General features: G+C 35.2%; 1 protein-coding gene and 1 pseudogene across 13 annotated transcripts in view; both read left to right on the top strand.

Annotated features, from left to right (window-relative positions):
- Eya1 (EYA transcriptional coactivator and phosphatase 1) overlaps positions 1 to 27,064 on the top strand; it is a 431,890-nt gene that overhangs the window by 237,517 nt on the left and 167,309 nt on the right. For 10 of the 12 annotated variants that reach the window (XM_087190467.1, XM_087190466.1, XM_087190465.1 and 7 more), the window contains exons 3-4: positions 19,513 to 19,562; positions 21,084 to 21,211. In XM_087190467.1, the coding sequence (XP_087046593.1) occupies positions 19,513 to 19,562; positions 21,084 to 21,211 (178 nt within the window). Of the gene's footprint in view, positions 1 to 10,560; positions 14,531 to 19,512; positions 19,563 to 21,083; positions 21,212 to 27,064 lie in introns of all 12 variants that reach the window. The other 2 variants (XM_087190473.1, XM_013071264.3) reach the window with 1 other exon arrangement.
- On the top strand, positions 1,308 to 9,343 carry LOC147824147 (calcineurin B homologous protein 1 pseudogene; annotated as a pseudogene). Its single transcript, XR_015442728.1, has one exon. The product of XR_015442728.1 is annotated as a calcineurin B homologous protein 1 pseudogene (transcript).

Genomic DNA, 27,064 nt, shown 5'->3' with positions numbered 1-27,064 from the left:
GGTGGCAGACCTATGGCACACAGCTGTTTGTTATCATTGAAAGCTGTAAAAGGTTTATCGTTACTGACAATGTTATTACAAATGGCAAGATCTTCATTTTTAAGGCTTAAATATATTCCATTATATCTATCTTGTAAAACACCTTTTATGGACAGAATACCAAAAGACAGGCAACAAAAGCAAAAATAAAGTGGGACTATATTAAACTAATAGCTTCTGCACAGCAAGGGAAGCAATTAATAAAATAAAAAGACAATCTATGGTTTGTGTATGACTTGTATCTATATATCACCCAAACCCTCATGTGTTCATTGGTGGGGCTCTTTAGAACTGGCTGGATCTAGGGCATATGATACTGAGATTAAGGGTGTGTGGTACTAAATTAGTCCACTGATTAAAATTAGCATCACTCTGGGTGTGGATAATGAAAGCCCTACCCTGGGCTTGGGTGATACCAATCAATAGGCTTATAGCATGGATGGACTATAAAAGAAGAGAAGGAAGGAAGGCTGTTGCTGCTGCTTGCTGCTTGCTGCCTTCTGCCTGCCATGACATGAACTGTTTCTCCTTTGCAATGCCCCTCTGCTATGTCACCCTGCCTTGAAGCCAGCTGACTATGGACTGAAACTGCTACAAACTGTTAGCTGAAATAAACCTTTCCTCCTTTAACTTGTGGATGTTAAGTATTTTGTCCTAGCAATGAGAAAAGTAACTAAGATAATTTGAATGTCAGGTCTTACAGTCAGGTCTTTAATCCATTTTAAATTGTCGTTTGTGTGTTGTGTAATATAAAGATCCAGTTTAATTCTTTTGCATATGGACATCTAGTTTTGCCATCACCAAAGGCCATTCTTTCCCTAATGGGTCTTTTTCATGGCCTTGTAAAAAATTAGTTGACCACAAATGCTTGAGTTTATATGACTTTACTCTGTTTCATTGGCCTGTGTATCTGTTTCTATCCTATAGCTGTGTTGTTTTAATTATTATGCCTTTATAATATTAACTGAAATCAAGAAAAGTGATGGTTTCAACTTCGTTTTCTTTCTTGAGATTTTTTTTGCCTATCCAATGTCATTTGTGGTTCTACATAAATTTTATAATTGCCTTTTCTATTTCCAGAACTGAAATTTTGATAGGCATTACACTGAATTTGTAGATTACTTTGAACAATGTTAACTTTTGCAATTCACAAACACAGAATATCTTTTTATTTATTTGCATCTTTTACTTATTTGTGTAAATCTCTTTAATCACTGTTTTATAATTTCCAGTAGATAGATGTTTCACTTATTTAAATTTCTTCCTAAGTAGTTCATTCTTTTTGATGCTACTGCAAATACTTTTTTCTTGATTTCCTTTCTAAAATGGATCATTATTGGTACAAAGAAGTGAAGGTGATTTTTCTGTGTTGATTTTGTATCCTACTTTACTGAATTCATTCATTAGTTGTAGTTATTTTGTCAAGTCTTTAGTGTTTTCTACATATAGAATCTTATCATTCACAAGCAGGAATAATTTTATTTCTGTCTTCTGATTTGGATGGCTTTTGTTTCTTACTCCTGCCTGATTGTTCTTGTTGGTATTTCCACTACTATGTTGGATAAAAGAGAGGAAAAGGGCCAGGGATTTAGCTCAGTGTTTCCAGTGCCTGCCTCACAAGCACAAGGTCCCGAGTTTGATCCCCAGTACCAAAGAAATAAAATAAAATAAAATAAAAAATAAAAGCTTAGCTGTAGGTTTTTCATGGATGACCTATTGTGTTGAGGAAATTTCTTTCTATCCCTATTTTGTTGAGTTTTTATAATGAAAGGATGTTAAACTTTGTCAAATGCTCTCCCTTTATTTATTGAGTTGATTGTGTAGTTTTTATCTTTCATTCTGTTAATGTAGTGTATCACAGTGATTGATTTGGAATGTTAGACCAACCTTGCATCCCAGGGATAAATCCATTTGGTTATGGAGTATGATCTTTCTGCTGTGTTGTTGAATTCAGTTTACTTATTCCTTTTAATAAATCATTCTCATGATCTTTCTTGTTTAACTCTCTTTCCTATATGTTCAAATGTATCAGTTATTCTATTAATTCATTCATCATGAAAACTTTCCTGGGGTAATTTAAACTCCAGCCTGGATTGTTATACTTGGTGCATAGCCATCACCTCAGAATTACTCTTTACTATCAGGACCAGGAATGATATTCGTATTTCTCCTCTTTGAATGATCTAGTTCATAAAGTTTACTTCCTAATTTTGATAGAACATATCTTCTATTAGCTTCCTGGGAAAGGATACTTGAGAAATGAATTGTTTCAAATTCACATGTCTGAAAATATCCTTAATTTTAATTTTCCTATGTATTATAAAGTTTTATAGGCTTTAAAATTCTAGGTTGGGAATTTTTTTCCTTAAGGAATGTAAGGCCATTGCTCTTTAACCTTCCAGAAATATCGTTCAGTTAAGAAATTTGAAGTCATTGCCCTTGCTTTATCCATGATAGTTTTTTTCTCTCCCAGAGATTGTAGATCCTACCCAGTATTCTCAATGTTCTGAAATTTTTCAACAACATGCATTAGAGTAGGTCTGCTTTTGTACATTTTGTTGGGTACTTTCTGAAAATGTGTGTCCTAGGAAATATTTTAGAGTCATTTGTCTAAATTTTGGCCTTCATTTTCTGTGCTTTCTTTATAAAAGCTCCAGTTACCTGAATGTTGGGCCACCAACACTTCCACTCTTCATTTCTTAGGTACACTTCTCTCCTATTTTCCATTTTTTCTTGCGTTCTTTTTTGAGAGACTGCCTCAATTTTATTTAATCTCACTGAATTTCACATTTCTGTTATTTTATTTTTTATTTACAGATGCTCTGTTCTGTTCTGGGTGTTCCTCTCTTTAAAAAAAAAAATCTTTACTGTCATTTTTGTTGCCTCATAATTAGGAGTAGGGAATTTTAAGGCTGATTGATATGTAAAGACTTGCTAACCAATGTTTCTTCTTTGGATGAGTAGGTTGAGTCCTTTCCATGAGAGATATGCAGGTATATCTTACATTTTCTCTTTTAAACTGGTCAGAATTCTCCATGAAAGGCTACTTCAGGCGCCACCACTCCTGGAGGAGCTCCTGGCACAGTAATGGGGTCTCGGGCCTCCACGTTACTGCGGGACGAAGAGCTCGAGGAGATCAAGAAAGAGACAGCTTTTCCCACAGTCAGATCACTCGCCTCTACAGCTGATTCACCTGCCTGGACACAGGAGAAAATGGGACCCTCAGCTGGGAAGATTTCCAGAGGATTCCAGAGCTTGCCATCAACCCCCTGGGGGACTGGATCATCAGTACCTTCTTTCCAGAGGGAGATGACCAGGTAAATTTCCATGGATTCATGAGAACTTTGGCTCATTTCTGACCCATTGAGGATAATGAAAAGAGCAAAGATGTGAATGGACCAGAACCACTCAACAGCAGAAGCAACAAACTGCACTTTGCTTTTCGGCTGTATGATCTGGATAAAGATGACAAGATCTCCCGTGACGAGCTGTTACAGGTGCTACGCATGATGGTTGGGGTGAACATCTCAGATGAACAGCTAGGCAGCATTGCAGACAGGACCATTCAGGAGGCTGACCGGGATGGGGACAGTGCCATATCTTTCACAGAGTTTCTCAAGGTTTTGGAGAAGGTGGATGTAGAACAGAAAATGAGCATCCAGTTTCTTCACTAAAGGACACAGACCAAACTATTCCTTGATGTCTAGTATTTAAGAACTGGAACTTCAAGAGTCCTCCTGTCCACCCGTCCCACCTCTATCCCATCTCTCCCCTTCTCCCGAAGTACCACTGCTGTTGCATGATGACCCCAAATGTTTGCCCATCCAGACCCACCCTGTGTATAAACCTCCCTTACAGAAGGGTTCACCTGGCCTCTTTCTGTTCTGTAGCTGTCCACCACCTCTTGATTTCTCAGCACCATCTTTCCTTCTTGTGCTGCGGAACACCACCCATCCATCCAGTCCGAGAAGGGGAGAGGGAATCATGCCTGGATCAGGCCAGCAGAGCTCTCGCTGTGTGGACATGTAGCTGTGCTGCCTTCGCTGCAGCAAGGTTCCGTTGTCCTCGTGTGCATCCTTGCCTTTCCATTTCCTTGTCACCCAGCCTGCCATCCTGCTGACCCTCACAGTGCACCCTGTTCTACTTGGTGCCCCAAGCTATGCCTGTTAAATCTGTTTCTGACTTGGCAGGCTGGTTCTGTGGTCTGACAGTTTTATCTACCTTCCCTCTTAAATGGGTCTCCAGGATGCTGCCTTTCTAGGAACATTTCAGGAGCCAACACTTCTCTTGGAAGAATGTGACCCTCTCTTGTCTCTTGCACTATTTGTCATCAAAGGGCTTCTAGGTGGAAATGACCTTGAAAGGTCACCTTGGTGGCTTGCCCAGGTCACTATACCTCTGGCTTCTGATTCTCAGCTTATGCACCTACATGGCTTCTCCGATGAGTGCTGTGCAGGTCTGCTTGGCTTTGGGTCACCGTCACCACCAGAGTGGGTGCAGAGTTGTTGGGACCGTCTCGTGGCTCTTTGAGCAAAGAAACCAGGAGCCCCTTAGCACCTCCTGCTCTCACACTGCAGCATGGCGTATGCCTTGGTGTGATGACACAGGAAGATCTCTCCCTTTACATTTCCAAGTAGAGCAGCTAGTGTCACAGAAGTGCCTAACTTATCCCAGTCCAAGAGAATTAAAGATTAGCCTCAATGTCCTGAAGTTCTACACAAAATTCTTGTTTTGGGGTTTTTTTGGGGGGGGGGTGGTACTGGGGATCAAACTCAGGGCCTTGCGCATGTGAGGCAGGCAAGGCACTAGAGTTAAATCCCCAGCCCACAAAATTCTTTATGAATTTTACACTTAGCAGTTGTTAATGCGGAAGCCATAGTCAGCTCCTACTACAGCCCAAAGCATTGAATGTATTGTCTTTGCTGCCTGGTTACATGACCCTCCTAGCTCCTGTCTGGACCACTGCTAAGCCCTTGGGGACAAGGGGTCTGTCACTAGTGGCACTGAGGTCATTAAGTGAGCCAGAGCAATTTCTCTGCCAAAACCAGCTTGAACCCCATTGAATGGGGCCGTTGCCGTCTTCTGTTTTGTGAGTCCCTTCGTCCATACATCTGCCCTTGGCTGACTCTGTGACTGGCTGCTTGCTTGCTTGTTCCCTTGCTGTCCAAGATGTGTGAACAGTTCTTTAGGAGAGGAACTGCTAAAAAATCCCAGTATAAAAGGATGAACAAAGGTGGGGAACAGGAGTGGCCAGGCTGGATGGCGTAAGTATAAATGCACAAGAAATTCTTTGTGATGTATCACTCTGGCTTCATGATCAACGTGAAGTAATACAGGAATTATGTAAAAGGGAAGAACTGTATGATAGTGACCTGTTAGGAGTCAGAAACTCCTTGGTTTGTATATTTAAAGTTCCTAAGATTATGGCTTTCCCTGTGCTTGGCTGTATAGCAAACTGTTTTAATCCACAGTTGTGCCTTACTGTCCCATTAAAATTGTATTGTTCATTCTGTCAATAAATACTCGTGGTTAAAAAAAAAAAAAAAGAATTCTCCATGAAGGTGAGTTTAGACTCCTGCCTTGATGATAAAGATCTAGCTGACTGTGTTCTAGGAAGCCTGATGGGGAAATGGTTATGGTGGAAGGGATTGGAAGCAGCTGTCACAGCATTTGGTATGTGAATGGTTTTTAACCTGTCTGTTGCTGGGATGGTGACCCATAACACAGTCCAGGGCCTCTCCAGTCCACGGTCTACTTGTCCTACTAACCACGTGAGGCACAGAAGGGCACCTAACTGCTTCTTACACTGACTTGTACCCTACCCTCATTTTAAGCTTCATTTTGACTTTCACTTACAGAAATACCTGCTACCACTGATTCTGGAGATGTTGTACGGTTGGGTGATGGTGATATCTATTGGCTTACTTTTCTGCCAACTTTGGGTTTGGCTTTCTCAGATGTGAAAAGTTATTTCAAAATGTCTGCTTGCTTTTTGTGTTTTCACTTTTAAATTTTATAACTTGTTTTCTTATTGCTGCCATCTTTGTCCTTAACCATTTATACTTTTTTTAAAAATCCCTTTGCTATTGCTTTAGTGGAGTTTCTAGAGAAAGCAAAAGAAATACTTGTTCAGCCAGCCACCTTTTCATTTCTTTTCACTCTTCTGTGTGCACATAACATAATTTCCTTAGTGGCTGGAATTCCATCTGCCCTGTTTAGTACTTCATCTGTGTCCCCAGTACATGGCATATACTAGAAGTATGATAAATATTTATGGAGTGACTGATTACTGGCTGACAGAACAACTGACATGGTTGATGAGACCTCTGAATAACCTAAAAGTTGCAAAATTTAAAAAGGACAGCTTTGTGGATACAAAAGGAATTTCTGAAAGTCAGGAAATACAAAATTTCCTTCAAGATACTTTCATTCTATTGCATGATCTTTTAAAATTTTTTCTTACTTTTTTGAATTTTTTGGCTGAGTTTTTATAAGGAAAATATGGACAGATATTAGGATAACAGAGTGGTTAGGAAGAATATGATGTTTATTGATAAAATACAATATATGATGGCTTTTTAAAAAATTGAGCGTTAACTTTTTATTCCATTTTGCTGTCTCATTCAAATACATAACATAATGTACAGTGATTTCAGGTCTGTTTTACTTTCCTAATTTTCTTAGAGTTTGATTATTCCCTGTTTTTAGGATGGAAAACTCTTAGCACAATTTCAAAGACTCAACTTTTTTCCTTGAAGTATTTCAATTATATTCTTAAATGAATTATGAATGCCTTAGTCAGTTCAGCTTTACAGTTTCCAATGGAGGAAAATATAACAATGTGGAAAAATAAAGGAAGAAATGAAAGCAAGGGAAATTATTTTTTTTTCAAAAACTAGAACTATGTTCCATTTCTAGCTTAGTATACATATGTTAATTAAATATCATTTATGAAACACCTAACATGTATATCAAGCCATCCTAAACACCAGAACTCACCAGGCCCTTGACATTCATTTTCCAATTATTTAATTAAGTTGATTTGAAATTCAGTTTTCTTTTGCTATTTTACTGTCTATATGAGCTTTATCATACAAGTAAACATTTTCATTCCGATGCCACTTTGGTGAATGGGTCTAACTTTGGATTCATGTTGTAGTTAACTATTTTACAAATTGAGAGGATAAGTAATTGATAATAAAGAGAACAGAGAAAACTCATGCCAGTGCCAGAATTAGAGCTCACATCAATCTCTAGTGCATTTAGTCTAATAAGTACTTTTGATTGTGAAAAGATATCAATAATTCTACACATTCAAGGAAAAGAATGTCTTGAAATAGGAATAGACATAAAATCCATGAATATGAAAAAATAAGATAGGAAATAAAGCTTGCAATGTGCTGCTTTAAAAAGATGTTAATGTGCAACACCTCATTAAAATTATTTTTATTCTTTTTCATGTTTTGGGAATTCATAGGCTAGTAACAGGTATGAGTTGGGGGAAATTCTAAATAATACCGAGCTATAGTTTCTTCTCTTTAATAGTCTTCACTAATTATTCATGATTGACTTTATTTGTGGGGAACCAAACCATCCATATTTGTTTTCAATTTTGGATTTATCAGTGCAATTTCTCACAAACAAGATGGGTAATGTCAATTAAAAATATATAAAATCTGCCTGTCTACAAATATTATCATTTTCCCTTAGAATTTCTAAGTCAAATGCTCATTCTTTGAAAAGGCCTAGGATCCTTGAGCAGTTTTCTGACTCTTGTCATGAATAACTTCTTTCTTGCCCTGCTTTGTTACTGTCCTGTCCCTCCTTCATCCTCTCCTTAGCCCTCTCCATCCACTGGCTGGCAGGGGAGGATCGTCCTTACAGGCAAGGACAGGAAGGAAAGTGAACAGCCATCCCAGGAGGCTGGAGCTAATGGGGCCTGTGCGAATCTTTCAGCAGGGCTTGTCAGTGAGAATCAGGCAGGAGAGGGCTCCTCCACCAGCACTCTGACCTCTTGGTAAACTATTTGTTCTTCCCTGTATTGATTAAAAAAAACAAGCTACTAACCCAACTCCCTATCAACCAGGACATTGTTTTTAAGAATCTTACACATTTTAAATGCAGGAGCTCAGAGAAGCCCAGGTCCTTGACTTTGCTTTCCTCTTCCTCTACAATTCAGGTAAATCAGATCATTGATGATGTTAAAACAGAATCCCAGAAAGGGGTAGGGGATGCTTCCAGGCTTAGATTTTTTGTGTGTTTTTTTTTAAGAACTTGAACCACAAATGTAAATAATCACTGTAATACCCCAAATATGAAACCACCTAAAATAAGCATTCTTGTTAATTATGAGTATCCAAAGACTGAAATGCATAATCTTATTTATGTATTAGTCGCAGAAAGGTACTGTCTTTTAAAGTATTTTAACAAGCTGAAGGTATTGTTTTCCTTAGTATATAATTTCAAGTCTACCTTGTTTCTTTGTGCCACAGCATACTAAAATATCAAGGCCTCAAGGCAACTTGATCACCTGCGCGTATGAATCTAGCAAAACTTTACAGTAGAGAGAAACCTCCAGGTTGTATACCTATTGACGTTGCTTAATAAAAACATCTCGAATAATGGTGCTTTTGGTTGTGTTTCCAATAGCAATGTGATTGCAGTGCACTGGATTAAGTTACAAGTCCTTTGAATTGTGACCTTCTGTCTAAAACAACTTTAGAGGTTACCCTTTTTTCCCGATTTGGGAAACTAGAGGGGGGAAAAGTTAATACTGCTTGAAGGAAGAAAAAAAATTCCTGCAGGTTATTAGGCTTTGGGATTTTTGACCCCTCCCTAGCAATTTCTTTGTAACAATAAGAGTTTCTTGATTCTGAAGACTCAAACTCAATCTCCAAATGCAGCAGGAAACTCGGAGGAGTGTGCTTCAAATATAATTATTTCCTCGGTGAACGCATCACATGCTTATCATGTAGTGGCAATTAAGATCAAAGCATATCACTCCGGATAACTGAAATTAAGGAAGGCAAAAGGGAAGAAACTGATCTAACTGTGAAACAAGTCACCCATATAATTGCTTGTTGTAAACTCAGAAATTTAGGCTGTCCTTTTAGTATAATGAAAAGGTTGCGAATATTTATAATCCTTACTTTAGGAAAATAATTCACTTTATTTGATGAATAATGAGAAAAAATGTACCCTAGCTTGATAATTTCAAGTTTAAAAATCCCTCACTTTATTTCCTATTGACCATTTAATATACTTTTATTTTTATTTTTGAACCTATAAACTCTTACAATATGTATTTATGAATAATCAGTGTTATATAGTGATCATATCTTCCCATGTTGATATATTTTAGTTTGATATCTACCAATGTATAACTAGATAATTTTTATATATCTATATCCAATATATGTCAGTATATATCATTTCAATATATCATACATCTTTCTGGACTTATTGACTTTATTGGACTTCACTTTGCTCCAAAATGATGATAAAACCAGAAGCCATTAATGTCCCATTGCTCCATCTACTGTTTCAAGGTGACTTTGATGGCTAAAAGCTGAGGCACATTCAAGAACAAATAGGAAAATAGGCATGTTTTAAAAAGCAGCATTCATAGAAATATGTAATGCCTAGCACAGTACATAGCACATAGTAAGCACTTAATAAATGCTAATTCCTTGCCTTCCTCCATGAGCTATTCATTGTTTCTGAAGAATTTAAAAACTGAACTCAGCTGTTAGGAAACCTGGAAAACACAAAGCATATTTTCAGATCTTCTTACATGTTATGGGAGGTGCTGACAAGGTTGGTTTTGCCCATGGTTTAGAGAAAAAACCACGTTGAAGAGGAGAAAACTTGGGTTTTCTAGGTGGCTTCATGTCAGTTGAAATCTACTTTGCAGTGTGAGAAGGTAAAGCAACTTATTGCTGAGATTAAACATATACTTCCAAGACTAATTTCTTACATATTTTTATACAAAGAGGAAAAACTGTTTGCCATTTTGCAATACCAGTTGATTTAAAAATAGAAACCTTTTTGTGTTACATTTTTCTTAAAGAACCTATCATTTCATGCCCTTTTATGAAGTCTCCTGCTGCCCTTGCCATCATTATTAGTTCAAGAAGTGCTGCTCACAATTTCTATTAAGAATAATAATTCTTAAAAAAACATCCTATAGGCAGTCATTGCTACATAGGTTAACAAGTTTTCCAACCTACATAAATAAATGGCTATGATTCATATGTAATAACAAATGTGCTTATATTAGGAAGTTGGGAAACAGGCTTTATTTTCATATTGTTGGTATAAAGACTGTGATATTAATGAAAATAATTTCCACGGTACAGTTAATAGTTAGTAATTGCCTCCTTAAATTTACTGTTAAAAGCTATTCATGTTGGCGTTTGAATGGAAAGCATTTAACAAAATACCAGTAGACATTTAGTTTGGCGGATTTAGTATCATTCTTAAAATAAATAGAGGATGTTTTACTTGGTTGTGTTTCAACAGAAGGGTACCAGGAGCAGGATCTTCATTATAGGTCTCGTGCCGGTGAGGAAAGCACAGGTCATGGAAGTGGTCACTCCAAATGCCAGCAAGCTTCATAATCCCAGTCATCTGGATATGGTTCCAAAGGTTCCACAAAGAAAGGTGCCACGGCATGGACTGCAAGAAAATGAATAATCAAGAAACTGAAAGACAGTATTTTGGAATACTCCATTTGCTGTTCTACTTTGAACAGTCTTCAGTGCAAACTATTACATATTTCCAGATATTGATTTTACTAGTGTGAAAGAAATACTGAGTAGAATTTTGCATTTGGAGACAATGCATTGGTCTTCAAGTGCTAGTTCTATTTTTCAACTTACTCTGTCATTTCTTTTGAGAAATAATCATTTTATAGGAATTATCTATGCAGCAAATAGCTGTTGGACTAGGCCATATGCATGCTTACTACTGAAAATATTTTGAGGTAAACATGAATAGAAGGAAAATACATCTTTTACTGAAAACGACAATCATTCAAGAACTTTATTGTTTTTCCTGGAATAGAAAAGAGAGACACTATGTTTTATCCTTTATTTTTTCAGTATTCAGTCATTATGTTTAATTTGATTAATCAATTGTTTACATGTAGTTTTAGAAAAGTTCCAAGTTACCATTTGAATTTCTCTAATGACTCCCTTATATCTGCGCTTGTCCTTTTTTTAATTTAATTAAGGACATTTGTTTATTTTTGTGATCATGCCCTTATTTAAAATTTGGCTAATCTAAAAGCACTGAAAACTTCTATTAAAATTATAGACTTCTTGTATATATGTGGGCACGTATCCAAGCAACAGCTGGCTTTGTCAGATAAACCTGTTTGGAGATACAGTATATGAAAGATCTTTGTATCTCATTAAGGGTATTCAAACATTTCATTACAGTTGACTATTTCAAGTGTTTTCCTTTTCCAGATAAAATTATATGTACGTTTTTGTTTTATTGGGGAAAACATACTGGAAAAATTTTAAACTCTTATTCAAGCAATTATGTGTTGTGAGTTTTGCAGCAAATATCAGATAGTAATGTTTTCTATTATTACATATCCTTAATAATGGTAAATGTTCAGCAAATTTTCCTAAAACCTTTTGTAATCTATATGACTTTGTTTAGGAGACAGTTTGATCCTTAAGAATATATGGTTAAGTTATGTAATTATACTTGGTGAAATTTTTAAAATAGGAAGTTAACAATACACTACAAGCTGGGTCTTATTAATAATGTTTTAAATTTTGGTTATTAAATCATAGAGTAACATTTTTGTTTAAGTTGTATATAATAATAATTATTATATATTTGTATTTAGAAATAATAACCAGACAAAATTTATAGATAAATATATGACTGTTTTTAAATCTGTCTAGTTTTGCTTTAGGAAAATGAAACTATTTAAAAGTGGTAAATATGCACATGGATGTACTTTTAGCCAGTTACTAAGTTTTGTCAAATACTTATGAAGCATGAGCTACATCATGCCAATTAGTGGTCACATTAAATTCATCACGCTTTTCATAATTTTCTTCATAATCACATGCATCTTTTTTCAATGGTATTTTGTTTGGTTATGTAAATAAAAATTTAATTTCAATATAAAGCACTAATATAAATTTTACTGTGATATTCACAAGTAATTTGTATGTAAAGATGACATACTTTACCCAACATTTCTGCTGTTTTGACTTCACATAATTTATGTATTCTGAATTTGCCAATATAATCTTTCATGGATCAGAAAAATAACATTTTAACGTTGTATGTCTAAAATAATTTTAACACTACGGGACACATGGGTAAAATAGCTGCATGTAGAGTTTCAAATAAGGTATAATTCTTTACCAACACCTCAAATTTTATATTTTATGGCGCTTAGTAATAAATCTGATTGCAAAAGCAGTTATTGTGTTGGTGTTTGATATCATAGATTGAATTAATGTAACGTTCTTTTTATCTGACAATACTAGAAACCTCCTTTATAGACTATGATTTGTTTTCTGCTATAACTTTAGTATACTGACTAACTGATACTTCTGGCCTGAGAGAGTGCTGTAGGTCGTAACATAATTCTATTTCTGCTGCATATATGAACAGATCCAATAGCAATCAACTCTTTAGTGAGCTGGCTTCCCAAATATGGTAGATGCCTAGCCCATGATTCCTTGCTGGTACTATACAAAATGAAATCCTAGGTGAGTCTGCAGTTTAAGATGCCTCTTAGGTTTGACAAGGCATTCTTTTCTGAGGAATTTAGACTGGCATCTTTTCAGGGGTGAGGGGAGAGAAAGGAGAAAGCTTGCCTTGTATTTTGGTCATTAAACGTGTTTTGTCTGTATAGGAATGGTTATTTCATTTACAAATTAGCAATGCAAAAAGTAAGACTTTGTATTTTATTGGTTGATGATCTAGAAGCGTATTATGAGATCATTTATCAAGCTACTGTGATTTTTAAAGGTTTTTTTATACCAAGCCTAAAAAAGGGGATTGTTTTTATTAAAAAGATCAAATAAATAGAATAGCATTATTGATAACATAGTTTTAAGAAAATCCAAAGGGGATAACCATTATATTTTAGAGGACAAGATTGGTTCTGATGAGTGAATAGCATCAAAATAAACATTTGTATTTATAAGGCTGACAAATTAAAGTATAATCATTAGCCCACATAAACAATGCCTTCTTTAAATATTTGAAATAAATATAATGGTTAAGTCAGTGGTCTTATAAGTGAAGTTGTTTATCTGCATAGAATGTGAGATCTTAACGAAGCTCAAATCTCCAGGCAAGTGTAACAGCAGATTAGGTATAGATACAGGTACAGTTTAGTTAGATTGTTTAGAAAGAATAGGCTGTAAAGAAAGGATCCTAGTGAATTGAATCTTTTCTCAAAAATCATTTGAAAATATTAACACTGCAATATTGTCTGGTTCGTAGCCTAAGAATCGTTCAGGGAGGATTTGGCATCCTAGAAATTGTTGCAGAAGCATCAGGCAGTCTTTCATTGTAGAATTGATAATAGCTTACACGTTGTTCGCTTTTTCTTGGGAACAGCCATTCTACTTTTATCTTCCCCAGACTTGTTAGTGGGTAGGTACATTCGAAAAAAATTCTGAAAAGTATCAATCCCTCAAGTTTCAGGGCCTGAAAAAAAGTTTTGAAAAAGTGTAAAAAGATAACGTGTAACTAACTACTCCCAAAGATCTTAATTGGGAGCTACTGCAGCAGGAGGATGTGTGTGTGCTGACAGTGTCACAGAAGTTATTCTCACACAGCTGTTTATTCAGATAGCATGGGGCGCGTTCATTTACATAATAATTTTTTTTTAAAGCAGCAAGGTTGAGTCAGACAGAGGAGTGCTCCTTTCAATTGTTGCATTTAAACCAATAACGTTAGGACAAGAGAATAACTGTGGTTTGCGTTGCAAAAACAAAAAAAGCCCCGAGGCTTCATGGGCAGACCTACAAGGCTGCGCAAACAAATCAAGGGATGAGATTCTGCTGTTTCTTTGTCTAGGGTTCTCAGATGCTATCTGCGGCTGCCGTTCGGTGGGGAAAGCGCGCAGGGCGCAAAGCTGTTCCCAAACAGAACGGTGGGAGCTGATGGCTCCGAGTTTGGGGCGAGGTAGAAACTCTCCAGTGCCACTTCCGACTGTAAGCCTTCCTGTTGCCGTCCACTGTGGCGGGGTTCTTCCTGGGGAAAGGGTTTTGGCTCAGTGGCTCAGCAGCCCGAGCCTGCAGCAGCGCCCGGGCGCCGTCCCCCGGAGCCGGGCTGTCCCCTGCGTGCGCGCTCCGCGGCCGGCAGCGCCGCAGCTCCGCTGAGCGCGCTGCACAGCCCTCGCAGTTCCTGCCCAGCAGCAGAACTATGTCAGGAATGGAGGCTTACTAAACCAGAAAACTCGAAGGAGCACATTAAACTGGTGGACGCGGCACATGTGAGCGCTGTAAGTACAAGATGACTGTTTGAAAAATTGTAGTGACTGACAACAGCTGTCCTTGGGCAAAGCCCGAGATAACAGGCGCGCTTTTATTATTGTTTTGATTTGTTTTAAAAGAAAAACATTACGGCATGAGGAAAAGTATGACACTTTGTACCTAGTACTTTATTAGCCACAAGTACAATCATAAAAGTTTAATTTTTAACCCCCAAATTTTCTGAACAATTAGGGTCATTAAGAGATAAGTGCAAATTAATTGTTAATGATTGTTATGATTTATACAAATAAGTATAACAGAAGACCGTATTGTTGAGATTACTTCATATCTCTTTTCTATGCAAGTTTCAAATATTATTTTGTGATTAAAATGTTATATATGCATCTATAGTAACAACACATGGATGACTTTACCTGTGCACGTTAGCTTGATATGGAAAAAAATGAAAAATTTAACATTTGAAAGGACAACAGATAACCACTTTTTAAGCAAATTCATCTATTTGCTTCAGTAAACCGATATTCCAAACGTTATATTAACCAGGCTCATCTCCAAAAGGTGATACAACAAACAATGGGCTAATTAATTTGTCACTTATTGCCACTTTAAATGAATTAAATGGACCTTGAAGTTAAAATCTAGATTCTTCAACTTTTGAATTTCCATTCTAAATGTTTGCCATTCAAAATCAGTATATGAATTGCTAATGACTAATGAGCTTATATTTCTTGGGAGGAGTTTTTACACATTTAAGCATAGCATTTACAAGAATTCAATAAATTCAGAGCTGTCATTGAATTTAGGCAAACTTTTTACGTTTCGTTTCTTAAAATGGCAAGGGGTACAGAAATTGATAGTAAAGCACATAGCGCAGTTTTATAGGTTTGGGATGGTTTTTTAAAATGTCTTTCACAGTAGGTTTTATTTTGTGCTTGTGTGAATCTTTACCCTCACTGTTTGGGGTTTGAGGACATGTACACAATGAGTAGTCAGGGTTTTAAATGATCAAAATTTGATATTTGACTTTCTCAATGCCTGAGTTCTCCTGAGGCCCAAAGTGCTCAGTAAATGAGCAAGCGGCCATACATTTCCAATCTGAAAATTCTCCGCTCTGACAGACCCAGAAACTTAATTGAGCCACTGTTCAGTTTTGGAGTGCCAAATGGAAGTCAACTGCCGTGTGGGTTTCACAGACATGATAAGTGATTTTCTCAAAAGAAAATTTCCATTTGAGCATGAAAATTTATTTCATAAGACTACACTGGAAGAAGACATACTTTCAATGAGAATACTTTTATTTAGTCAGATATCAGTATTTTGAACCACATTTCAATAATTTTTTTGAAAATAATCCTTAAATCAGGTGGAATCGATGTGGTTTAAAAACTTCCTTCTTTTTGGTTTCATATGAACGCTATTTTGTCATTTTCTTTAAATGAGATACTGCAAATGAGTATTCCTGTAAAATAAGCAGCAATAGAATTAAAATATTTACTTTATGAGCTCTGATGAAGAAGGAAATGTACTGCTAGCATTAAAAAAAACAATCTACCCCTCCCTAGAACTTCATTTCAATCTTAAGGTTAAGTTTTTTTAAAAAAAATTAGGTTTTTATTAACCATGCTGAGACAGTTGGAAATATTGATTGAGGAGAAATTTGGGCAAGATCTTTTTCTGCTTTAAAAGCAGATATATAGTTAAGGCACATTTATTCCCTATGAAATGTATTCTGATTAGAAAATTGCCATTGTCTTTCAAATTTGCAAGTACTCAGGTTGATCTGTGGTTGGACAAAACTAGCTCTCTTGCCAACTGTATTTATTTAGATAAGTTCAGTACTTTCACTTTGAAATTTTCTTTTCATTTTGAAAAAAAGTTTTAAATTATAGTCATTTTATAAAAATTGCTTCTAGCAAGCAAAAAAGCCTATGGAAAACCCATAATTTAGACAAGTACCTACATTTTATTTTCTCTGTGCTGCTGAGATTTAGAATCCCTTTCCATTTACAGTTTACTTTTCACAGAACATTATTAACTTTTTGGCTTCATACATGATCTTCTGTCAGATGCTTTTGATTTGTAATTTAGCAAAGTATAATAAACAGTGCAAAAGTCATGATTTTACTCTGCATCCTGAGCTCTGTGGTAGGGAAAATGTGATAAAATGTGTACCTTAAGTCTTGTTTGATGATCTCTCAAAGCAAGTTTGCCTTCTGGAAATAATTTCTGGGGTTGAAGAGCATGGTATTAACAGATTTAATGTGGCTATTCAATGGATTGGCGAAGTACTATGTGAGGTTTAACAAAATGAGAGAGACAAATTGAACATCAACAAAAGTTACATCTGTGAAGAATTATAAATTTAATTAGAAAAAAAGGCAAACTTAAAAGACCTCATTAACTAATCAGAAGTCAAAGTTACAAGTTTAGGACTCTTGAATTAAAATTCTAAGGAGTTCTGCTATCTTTTTTCTTTGTATTTTCACAGCTCTGCCAATATGCTACTATGTATATTCTGTACAAAGAATGTTTAAGAAGCATTAAAGTGCAATGAGTTCATTGTAATTTAAGATGACCATTTATATAATGTAATGGGAAATATTTTTGCATTCGTGGAAGTATTTAAATTAAAGATACCAGATTAGGAGACTAGAAACGTATTAAGTTTGTGGATATAAAGCAGAAAATGTGAGTTTAGTGAATGCCCAACAGCATTTTTCTGGAAGCCATGAAATACTTTTTTCTCCCTTTTGAACAAATTATTCCTGATTAATTATTTTTGAGACACATTGTGATTTTAGACCTTTAAAATACAGAAATTTCTACAGAAATTGTCAAACATGAGAGAAAATCAACACCAATCAGAAATAGGTGTTCTTTTTAGATAAGTCATTATAAGAGTATGTTTCCTTACTGCACTGTAATCTTGTGCTACACATAAAAAACTAAAAGCATGTGAAGTGTAGCATTTTGTAAACTGTAACTAATTTTGCTCACATCTGTGTCTAATTGTTGTCTGCATTCGCATTCTTGAGAGTAGATTTATTTTTCCTGGACCACGATGTGGATTCAGCTGACCAGCCTAAGTGAGGATTAGTTGTTTTAAAGTTATTTTGATTAAAGAGTCATTTTTAAATACAGTAACACACAACACATGGTTTAAATAATCCTTGAGACACAAAAGAATATATCTGAAGTATACTTAATGAAATGAAGATCATGGAATGGGCTTTCAAAAATTGTAGTGCATGACAGTACAGTAGAGACTGGGTTGTCCTAGCATAAAAGAAATATGTTGTTGTGAAAATGCACTTTTTTCAATGAGGAAATGTATTCAGCTAATTCTTGTTCTGAAGTTCATTTTTTAAAAATTAGCAACAATAAACCTTTAAATTTAGAAATGACAGGTGAAGCCTCAAATATAAATATAACCAAACTTTCAAACTACACAATGAATCTAAGATTATACTTTCTAGCTGATGTTAAAATGGAAGTGGATTTTAACATTTAACAGAAAGTATACTTTACATACTCTCACGTAATTAAGCCAAGAGAGTTCTTAAAACTAAGTTCTCGCCTATAATTTATTCCAGGTGTATAAAAGTATGTGTGTGGGTATTTATCCTTGAGGTATATTGTTCCAGTTTCTAAAAGAAACCATTTTATCTTGTGTGAGAGCATTAACAAAAATGGCAGAAACCTGTTATCACAGCATGGCACATATACAGATATTAATGTTTAATCTCTACTTAATGCATTTTGAAAAATTATTTTGTCATCCTGCATGTATTATAGAAACATTATACCAAGACATTTAGACCTTAATGATGCTTTATTCTTGCTAGAAAGGTGGTGTTTCTTAGTTTCATAAATCATAATTTAAAAATAACAGGAATCCACAGAAGATGCTTGGTTGGATAACTTTAATGTCATTTGAGATGCTTCAGTTCTCATCTTTGTTCTGTAGCCCTAATTGATGTCAGTTCAGGTTGAATGAAAATGCACATCAAAGATTTGGAATTCTGAGCCATTTTAAATGTTATGCAGAATGCTCCTTGCTGCCTGCCTGCCAAGGTGTTAGCCTGAGCGTGCAAGCCAGCAGGCTTCCTCACCTGAGTTTCATCACCTGCTGATGGTTAGAGCCGCTTCTGGAAAGAGCAGTGACTACTAAAGCCTGCACCTTAGTGAAGCCCCCAAATCTAGATTCATTTAAAAACAAAGAGATTAACACGCTGGCTAACTGGGATGTTGAACTGATTATTCAGTTATCCGTTCTTTTTTTCAATCTAAAAGATGAGAAATCCACCCAAGTAAATAAACCCACAAACTTTTTGTGTTGCCTGGCAGAGCTGCATAGGCATTGCTTAGTGAGATGACTGGGTATGAAAACTTGTCTTCCCCATTTATTCTTAGTGCAGCATTGCCTGAGAGTTGCCCAGGAGCTGTTTTACTGATTGTTAAATGACAAATAGTAAACGTGGGAGAAAATCATCATGATAAGGATAAGAAACCCTCAAGAGTCAAAGGGGTGGGCGGGAGCTCTGTTTCAGCTGGTGATAACAGAAGATGAAAGATCTTCCGAGGATGCTGGGGGATTATTGCGCGAACTACTGCTGCTAAGCACACTCATTTTTGTTAATAGCTATTTTTTCCAAGCACCTTTTCCAAGCTGCCTGGGCAAGGCTGCTTTGCATGTTGTTTGGGGGAGGGGTAATCCCGTTTGCAGCTGTCATAGGCCAGTGATGAATCACTATCCCGTCATTTGGCTGCCTTCCCCCTGACAAGGGGAGGAGGAGGATAGACCTGCAGGAGGAAACAACAGTTGAGACCTCAACTTAAAGACAATATGCCTTTCACTGCTGCACTATCCTCCTCTTTCTCTTTTGGTCAAAAGAGACCATTGTCGGTCTCAGCCATGTGCTCTGTATAATTAAGAGCTGACACTGAAGCACAGTAACAACAGCTTTTAATTTTTTACCCCTGACCACAGGTGCAAACATCTCAAACCAGTTCAGATGTTGCTGTTTCCTCAAGTTGCAGGTAAGGCTATTGTTGCTATTCAACATTTTTGTAAATTACCTTTCTGTGACCCAGATCTATTTTTATCTAGTATGTCTTAATTATTGCTATTAATAGCAACAGGCTGGTTGGAAATTACTTAACATTGTGTGTGTGTGTGTGAATGTATGTACTTCTAAAAAATGTTTAAGTATTTAGGAAAGGAATAGGAGCCTTGATTTGATGATTGTGGGATAAACTTTCTGGTGTTAAGAAAACTGTGACTGAAATGAGAACTAGGAAAGAAAAAAATAGATTTGAAACATTTCTAGTTTGAATTCAGAAGACTCAAGAAGTAAAATGGCTCATATTAAGTTGTTTTAAAAACTGATATCCATAGTCAATTTAAGTACAGCCTCCAAACTAAAATGACTGTATATTTTATTGACCTAGTGTAGTTGAGGAACAAATATTAGCTTCATATGTGTAACATTAAACTCCCTCATTATTATTTTAGAAACTCACAACATTTAAAATAAAGCAAATGGGCCTTAGCTTTAAAAACTTGGCTGTCAGAATACAGATGGTATCTAGATGTGTTTTGAATGACTTTCAATAATCCTCTCTTAAAAGAGTATTAAATATAAGTGTCTAGTTCTGAAATTGTGAACACGAATAGTGGCTTTTTTACCTTTTTCAGAATAAGTAACTCCTGAGTCTAAGAACCTTCAGGGGAGATTGAACTGTTTTTATATGGTAAAAATGCAGAATGACAGCATTGAAGCAGAATTGTCCTTATTTCCCTAAGTGACAGCTGAGGTATTCTGAGTGCTAATGCTCACAGGGACTCACTGTATGCTGGTCTTATCCCTTTTCAATTGGGCACGCTGTATGTAATCCACAAAGCAAACAATTGAGCCGACATTATAATGTTTTAATGCTGCATTTGTTTCAAGGGAAACAGAGGAACAATTAAGTAGTTTGCCAGAGTAAACACATGCATCAGGACTATCTCATTCCCTGTCACTAGACTATAGGTTTCAAGTGTTTTATTTGGTTTGGAGACCCATTAAATTACAGTTGGGTGGTAAATTACAAGAGTTCATAGTGCTTACTTGTTAGATTCCATAGAAAAGGGATGTATTTCTATTGTACTTATTTATACATTTGCCTTTTCTTTTAGAAAAATAACATCTTTGGGGATTTTTTAATATTATAGAAAACTATGACTACATTTTTTTCTCTGAAAATTTAAACAAATGTCATTGTCTTACATTAGACCTTGTGATTTGATAAACTATGGAAGAGAAAAACAAGAAATTAAAAAACTCCATATAAATGTTTGGTTGCATAGGTAGGGCAAGGTGACACCTTTTACTAGTATGTGTAATGCAAGGATGACTGAAATCAAAGTGCAAGATGGACTATTTTGAGTCTAAGAAAATAGATACAATGAGATTTTTGTGTGAATGTGTTTCAAAGAACGTGTCAAGTCATTATCGCGTTAAATAGTGGTGTCATGAATTTGGTCCATCTGTCAAACTGAAGGCTTCTTGTCTTTAGGTCTATGGAAATGCAGGATCTAACCAGCCCACATAGCCGTCTGAGTGGTAGTAGTGAATCCCCCAGTGGTCCCAAACTCGATAACTCTCACATAAATAGTAATTCCATGACTCCCAATGGCACCGAAGGTGAGTGTTTGCCTTCTTCCCTATTTGCTTTGCACCTTATTGCCTCACTTTGTTACTAGGTGGCTATGATTTCTGTTGTTAAATCCATTAAACTACTATTTCCCCTCTAGGCAATTTGACTTATTAGTTCATATTCATTAGTAGGAACTGCATGTTACTAGGTTATTGTAACATTCATAACTGGTTTAATTTTATATAGATTCATATATATGTACACATGTTATATATATATATATACACACATCTGTTCATATGTTAGCACATAACATTTTAAACCTTTGAATGTATTTTATCTCCTTGTTAATCATGTCCACAGCACAGTATCAATTTGCATTATTTTGCTGTGTGAGCAATGAAATTTTGGAATTCTTTCTTTCTTTTTTTTTCTTTCCATTTTGTTACTAAATATAACCAAAGATTTGTTTAGATGTCAACATTGAACTGAATTATTTTCAATGATCAGTAAAATAATTTGTGTACCTAGCATTCTTGTGGCTTTGGCTATTAAAATACAGATCAGCAAAACAGAAAAATTTACTGCTTACAATGTAGGCAATCTTATTTGAAAAGTATTCATAAAACTTACTTTTTAAAAGATTAAGTAGAATACATTAAGCATAGTATAATTACAATTATGTCTGTATAATTCATACATATGAGTATTTATGTAAATAGACCTACTTGATATATACCTAAGATTAAACATATGGAGTTATATGTTTTCTGTCTGTTATGTGCAATCATTTAGGTGCTATGCATATTTTTACAACTTCAACATATGGAAATGTTACTTGTTGTACTGTATTTATTTCTACCTTAGATTATTGAAAAATTACTTCATAGATATATTTGCTTATTTTTTACCAAGCCTTAGGATCTTGATGGACTCAGAAAATAAGTTCCACTAGAAGTTCAATTATCTATATTAGAATTCCATCCATAGGAAAACTCTTTCATCAGTTCCCAATCACCATGGTGATCTTTTATCACATAATTTTTTAAAAACAATAAACACAAATGCTATAAAATTATTGTCCTTTTGGTGAAGTATTCCAGTATTTAGCAATGAAACCTTTTGAAACTTGGTAATGCTATAAAATTTGTGATAATAGATAAAATGTCAAATCAGCTATTTCTGATGTAAGCTATTTATATCCACAATGATAATTTTTTATCTGTAACTGTTCTGTATTTTTCTTTAAAAGTAAATATATTCATTTCCAGTATTAATGAAAATGGTTGTCATCAAAAGTTTTTTGCTGATCTGGCAAAAAAAAATAATCTCTGAATAAAGGGCCTTTTCTCTTGAAACTTCTTCCCATCCCAGTACTCAAAGAGAAATGTAAATTATAGGAAAGCAATTGAAGCCCATAACTAGATTTTATAGAGCAAATAAAATAAGAGCAAGACGTCCTTTTTCCTCTCCCCTTGGGATCTGGCTTCAGGTGAAAGCGTGTCTGCCAGAGGACAGGCCGGGTGTGGGGACAGTCGCATGGCTCACGGCAGGTCCCTGCACGGTGGGGCCTTTCAGTGTTACTATTCAGGGAGACCACAGAGGGCCCATGGCAGCAAACCTTTCACTGTCATTTCCATCACTGTCAAACCAGATAACGCAATCACTTAAAGTAGCTTCCCAAAATGAGAAAGACTGAGCATATTAAACTAATTTGCTTACTAGACTATGTCAATGTATAGTGCGAAGAGTAAATATGAAATACTGATAGTTAATTTTTTAAATATGAAAAATGAAACAGGGGTAGGGTGTTTTCATCTTTTCAGTATTTTCCTGGCAAGTCATCTACAACACGAACCACCCAGTATTAAAGCAGACTCTGTCTGGGGTCTGCCCTCTTAGGTGGCTTTATGTGAATGAGGTGTGATTTGTTTTTGAAGCACATGTAGAGTAATATGTTTCTGAATATTTACATTTCATAGCTTGGCTGCTTATTCATTCAGTAATACTATATCTTAAAGGATTTTTGCATAACTAAAATAAGGTTAGAACAATAAAATATTTGAGACGTTGGTGTGATCTTCTGCCCCATTCAGCATGGGAAATAATTAGAAATTATTATCCTAAAGACACACTTATGTTTTATGTTTTGCAAATGAGTTTTTAAGACCTAACTTGAGAGAAATACGTAGTTTATTCATCTCATCCTGTTTTCAGGTGTTCTTCACTGGTGTACATTCGAAAGGTTGTGGTTCATTGGAAGGAGAAGTTAGAAAGAACCAGTATAGATGATCCAAAGCATAAAAAGAATTTCTATCTGTCTGAATAGGTTTTATTTTTAACACACAGTTTGAAAATCTGGAACCCAAATTTTCTTCACGGTCCATAGTATGTGCCTATTCAGATCCAAACAATATCAGGAAGCTCTAGGTTGCTATTAAGTTTGTGAATCAATTTATCATGTTACATATCTGTTCTATCACGTGCTTATTTCACTCCTCTCAGCCACCACTAGAGGAGTTAAGTTTAAAATTAGTGACTTCATTAACATCTGGCAAGCTTCCCTGATACATACTCGTTACAGATTTTCCTGTTCTTTCTTTGAGATCTTATTTAATTTGAGACCACCAATATTTACCAATGAATTAGAAGAATGAAAAAAAGAAATTCATTAAAATTTAAGCTTCTTTAAAATATCAATCACTTCTCCTAACTCTATAACAAATATTTCCAGACATACACACACGATTTGTATTTAAGTGACTTTTCGGCAGTGCAGTTTAAAATAGTTTCAGCTCAATTGAAATTAATTAGGTCAACAAAACTTCCATTTAGTTTATACACTTGTTGGCTTTGCATGCATTTATATACACTGTCTTCTCTCAGAACCATTTTTTACTTCCTGCCACCACTTGTCCCTATAAAGAGGCTAAGAAAACAAGAAAATCTCCTGTATCAAAAACCGTAATAACTTCATCTAAAGAACAAACAAGAAGGGAATGAAATGGCGAGGCAGAGAATATTAAGTTTCTTCTTAAGTCTGCTGCCAAATTATCCTAAGACCCAGTGTTTTTAGGTTCTGTTCTTATCAGGCTAGTACCTATTTTCATGGTTCTTATAAGGAAAAAAGACAAAAAGACACTGAGCTTAAATAAGAACCAAGATATATCATGTAAAGGTACAAATTCTCAATGATGAATATCATCATATTGAATACCCAAAATGTACCAATAAACTTAATTTAGAAAAATAAAAATTTAAAATACAAGAAAATCAAAAAGACCCCGAGCTACAGCCTCAAATACTGTTTTGAAAATTTTCCTAGAAGAAATGTCCTTCAGTTGTAGATGCTGTTTGAATGTTTCATATTTCAAAACTTTTAGATGCTTATTTTTATATTTCAACATCTCTCTCAATCATTATTCTTGCAGTTAACAGTTGATGTTACCCAATTTGTAAATCTTGAAATTACAAGACACCTATAGGTAAAATTAGTCAAATAGCATAAATAAGTGCTCGATTTGTATTGAGAAAATTATTGTTGGAAATAATAAATTTCTAAATGAACTAATGAATATTTTAGTTACTATTAAACAACTAAAACTTAACCCAGAATACACTGATGGATGGTTGCAAAAACACTAATGCTTGTCTTTCTTTTCACTGTTCCCCTATCTTTGAGCAGTTGGTTTCCTAGAGAAGAATAGAATAAAAATTTCTTATCAGAGAGATTGTTTAAAAGCATAATTTTTAAGAAAAAGGCTTTTGGGTGGTAATGCTTCTAGTAGATGAATATTAATGGATTGACTGTGACAGAAGAATCAAGCCTCTATTTGCTGAAGGCTTTGTGTTGATATTTATGTTATGGGTGAGAAGTGGTTGGGAACTATTTTTGCAGAAGGGCTGAGAGCTGTAGCAGTAAAAGGAGTTTTATTTACGTACCAATTAGGGCCTTGTTTGCAAAGCGGGGATTCTTTCCATCTTTGTTTTTTCTCTGGTTGTCTTTAGTCCATGGAAGCCTGAGATTGGTCAGTTCCAATATATTGCTAGTTTCAGTGTTTATTTTTGGTTGTCTAGGGTTAGGAAGAGAGAGAGGAGGGCAAGAAAAGAGGTGTGAGTGAAACTAAGAGCTCAAAGTGTGAATTTTCCCTATTGTAAATTCAGATTCAAATGCAAGAAGCAGCTTAAACTGGTCTTAAAACAGATTAATTTATCTTTAAGTGATGTAAAACCAGATGCAATTATAATTTTCACTACAAATACAGTTTCAGGAATTCTGATGGTAACTCAAATAGTAATTTTGAATTGGTGTATCAGATTTCCAAGATGATAACAGATTACAATCTTGAATTAGGTGGTTAAATTTTCTGCATTTAAAATATATTTAATTGTGTTTTGCATATTTTAGAATGTCAATTCAGTTTTACCTATTTATATTATTAGAATCTAAAGTTGTTTTGTTATTTCTGCAAAGCTTAGAACACTAGTAAATTATCTGAATTTATTTTTTTTCTCACTATAAATTTAATTCTGTGAAATACAGTTCTACCCAATGAGAGTATCTTTAAGAAACCTTATTTACAGGAAATATCTGAACTGGAGTGAATGTGTATAAAATTATGGTTTGAGGCTACATTTTAAGGCTATATTTATATATCTGTGGTCAGATATTCTGATGTCAATAGAAACATGGTAATCTAATTTTATTATTGTTTACATTCTGCACACAATTTAGTTTCTGGAAGATTAAGGGACATTATGAGTAAAGGAGTTTCTAAATGACATTTTTAGCCTATAGTCATAAAATTGACCTTTTATAAATTATTCTCAAGCAAAAGCCATAAAAGGAGGAAAATAATTTGTTAGAATTTAATATTTGCTATATTGTGTTTATGGGAATAATTTTCACATGCCTCCTACTAACAATAAAAATGGCTAATGTTCTTTAATAGCTGATTAGTCATTATGCTGACTGTCTTGTTTTACTAATCTTCAGAAAATTTCTCAAGACTGCCAACAGAATGGCTGACAGTATGGGTTTGAATCCAAATTCCATGATTTGCTAGCTGTGGGAACTTTGGGAAATGAGCTGTGTGTCTGTTTCCTCATTTGTGTAGAGATAATAGCAGAATTTATATTAGCCTTGCTATAAGCATATAATATAAAGCTTATAGCATAAGTGGAACTTACAAAGAACTCTGTATCCATTAACTATGTAAATGTACATATATGTAATTACTATATGTAAATGATAATTACTTCTATGGTATGATTCCTATTTTACAAACCAAGCCTTAGAAAGTTAAATGACAAGTTTAAAGGCACATGGCTTGTAATTGGTACCACTGGTATCTGAACTAGGATTCAAATAAGATTTTGAGTCCAGAGAATGGACTTTTAAGTCACTTTGTTTCTCCATGGAGAGAATATGTAATTCTTATCATCAGCAAATACCTTTGCCCTAAACATTCCTGCTTTCACTGCCACACAGCAGAATGCTGTTTCCTACCAAATGACAGAGCTATACAACAACCATTGGTCAGAGGGTTCAAGGACAAAAGGACTTTGTTAAAAGGATAACTCTCAGAGGTAGTTATGCTCTGGTCTTTTAAGTGCGTGCGTGTGTGTGTGTGTGTGATTTTTCTTGTGGTCATGCATGCACTGGATATTGCATCCATAGGTTAACTTTGGGGGATTGTCTCTAACTAGTGTTCAAAGCTTTTGACTTAATTATAATTCCATCAGCCGTCTGCTTGTGTTAAGCCTCTCTGAGATCAAACAGAGATGGGAAGTCATCTCTGCTTTTCATTATAATTGTCATTATTATATCCACATTTGGATTGCAGCAGTATTACTGTGAAATTCAAAAGGCAGTTGCAGTTTTGCTACTGCTCAGAGTA

The sequence above is a fragment of the Heterocephalus glaber genome, unplaced genomic scaffold (genome assembly GCF_053883595.1).
Source record: "Heterocephalus glaber isolate CG9 unplaced genomic scaffold, H.glaber_assembly_v1.0 deba00001553, whole genome shotgun sequence".
Lineage (NCBI taxonomy): Eukaryota > Metazoa > Chordata > Mammalia > Rodentia > Bathyergidae > Heterocephalus > Heterocephalus glaber.
Note: the sequence above shows the minus strand (reverse complement) of the source record. Positions and strands in the feature narration are given on the sequence as shown.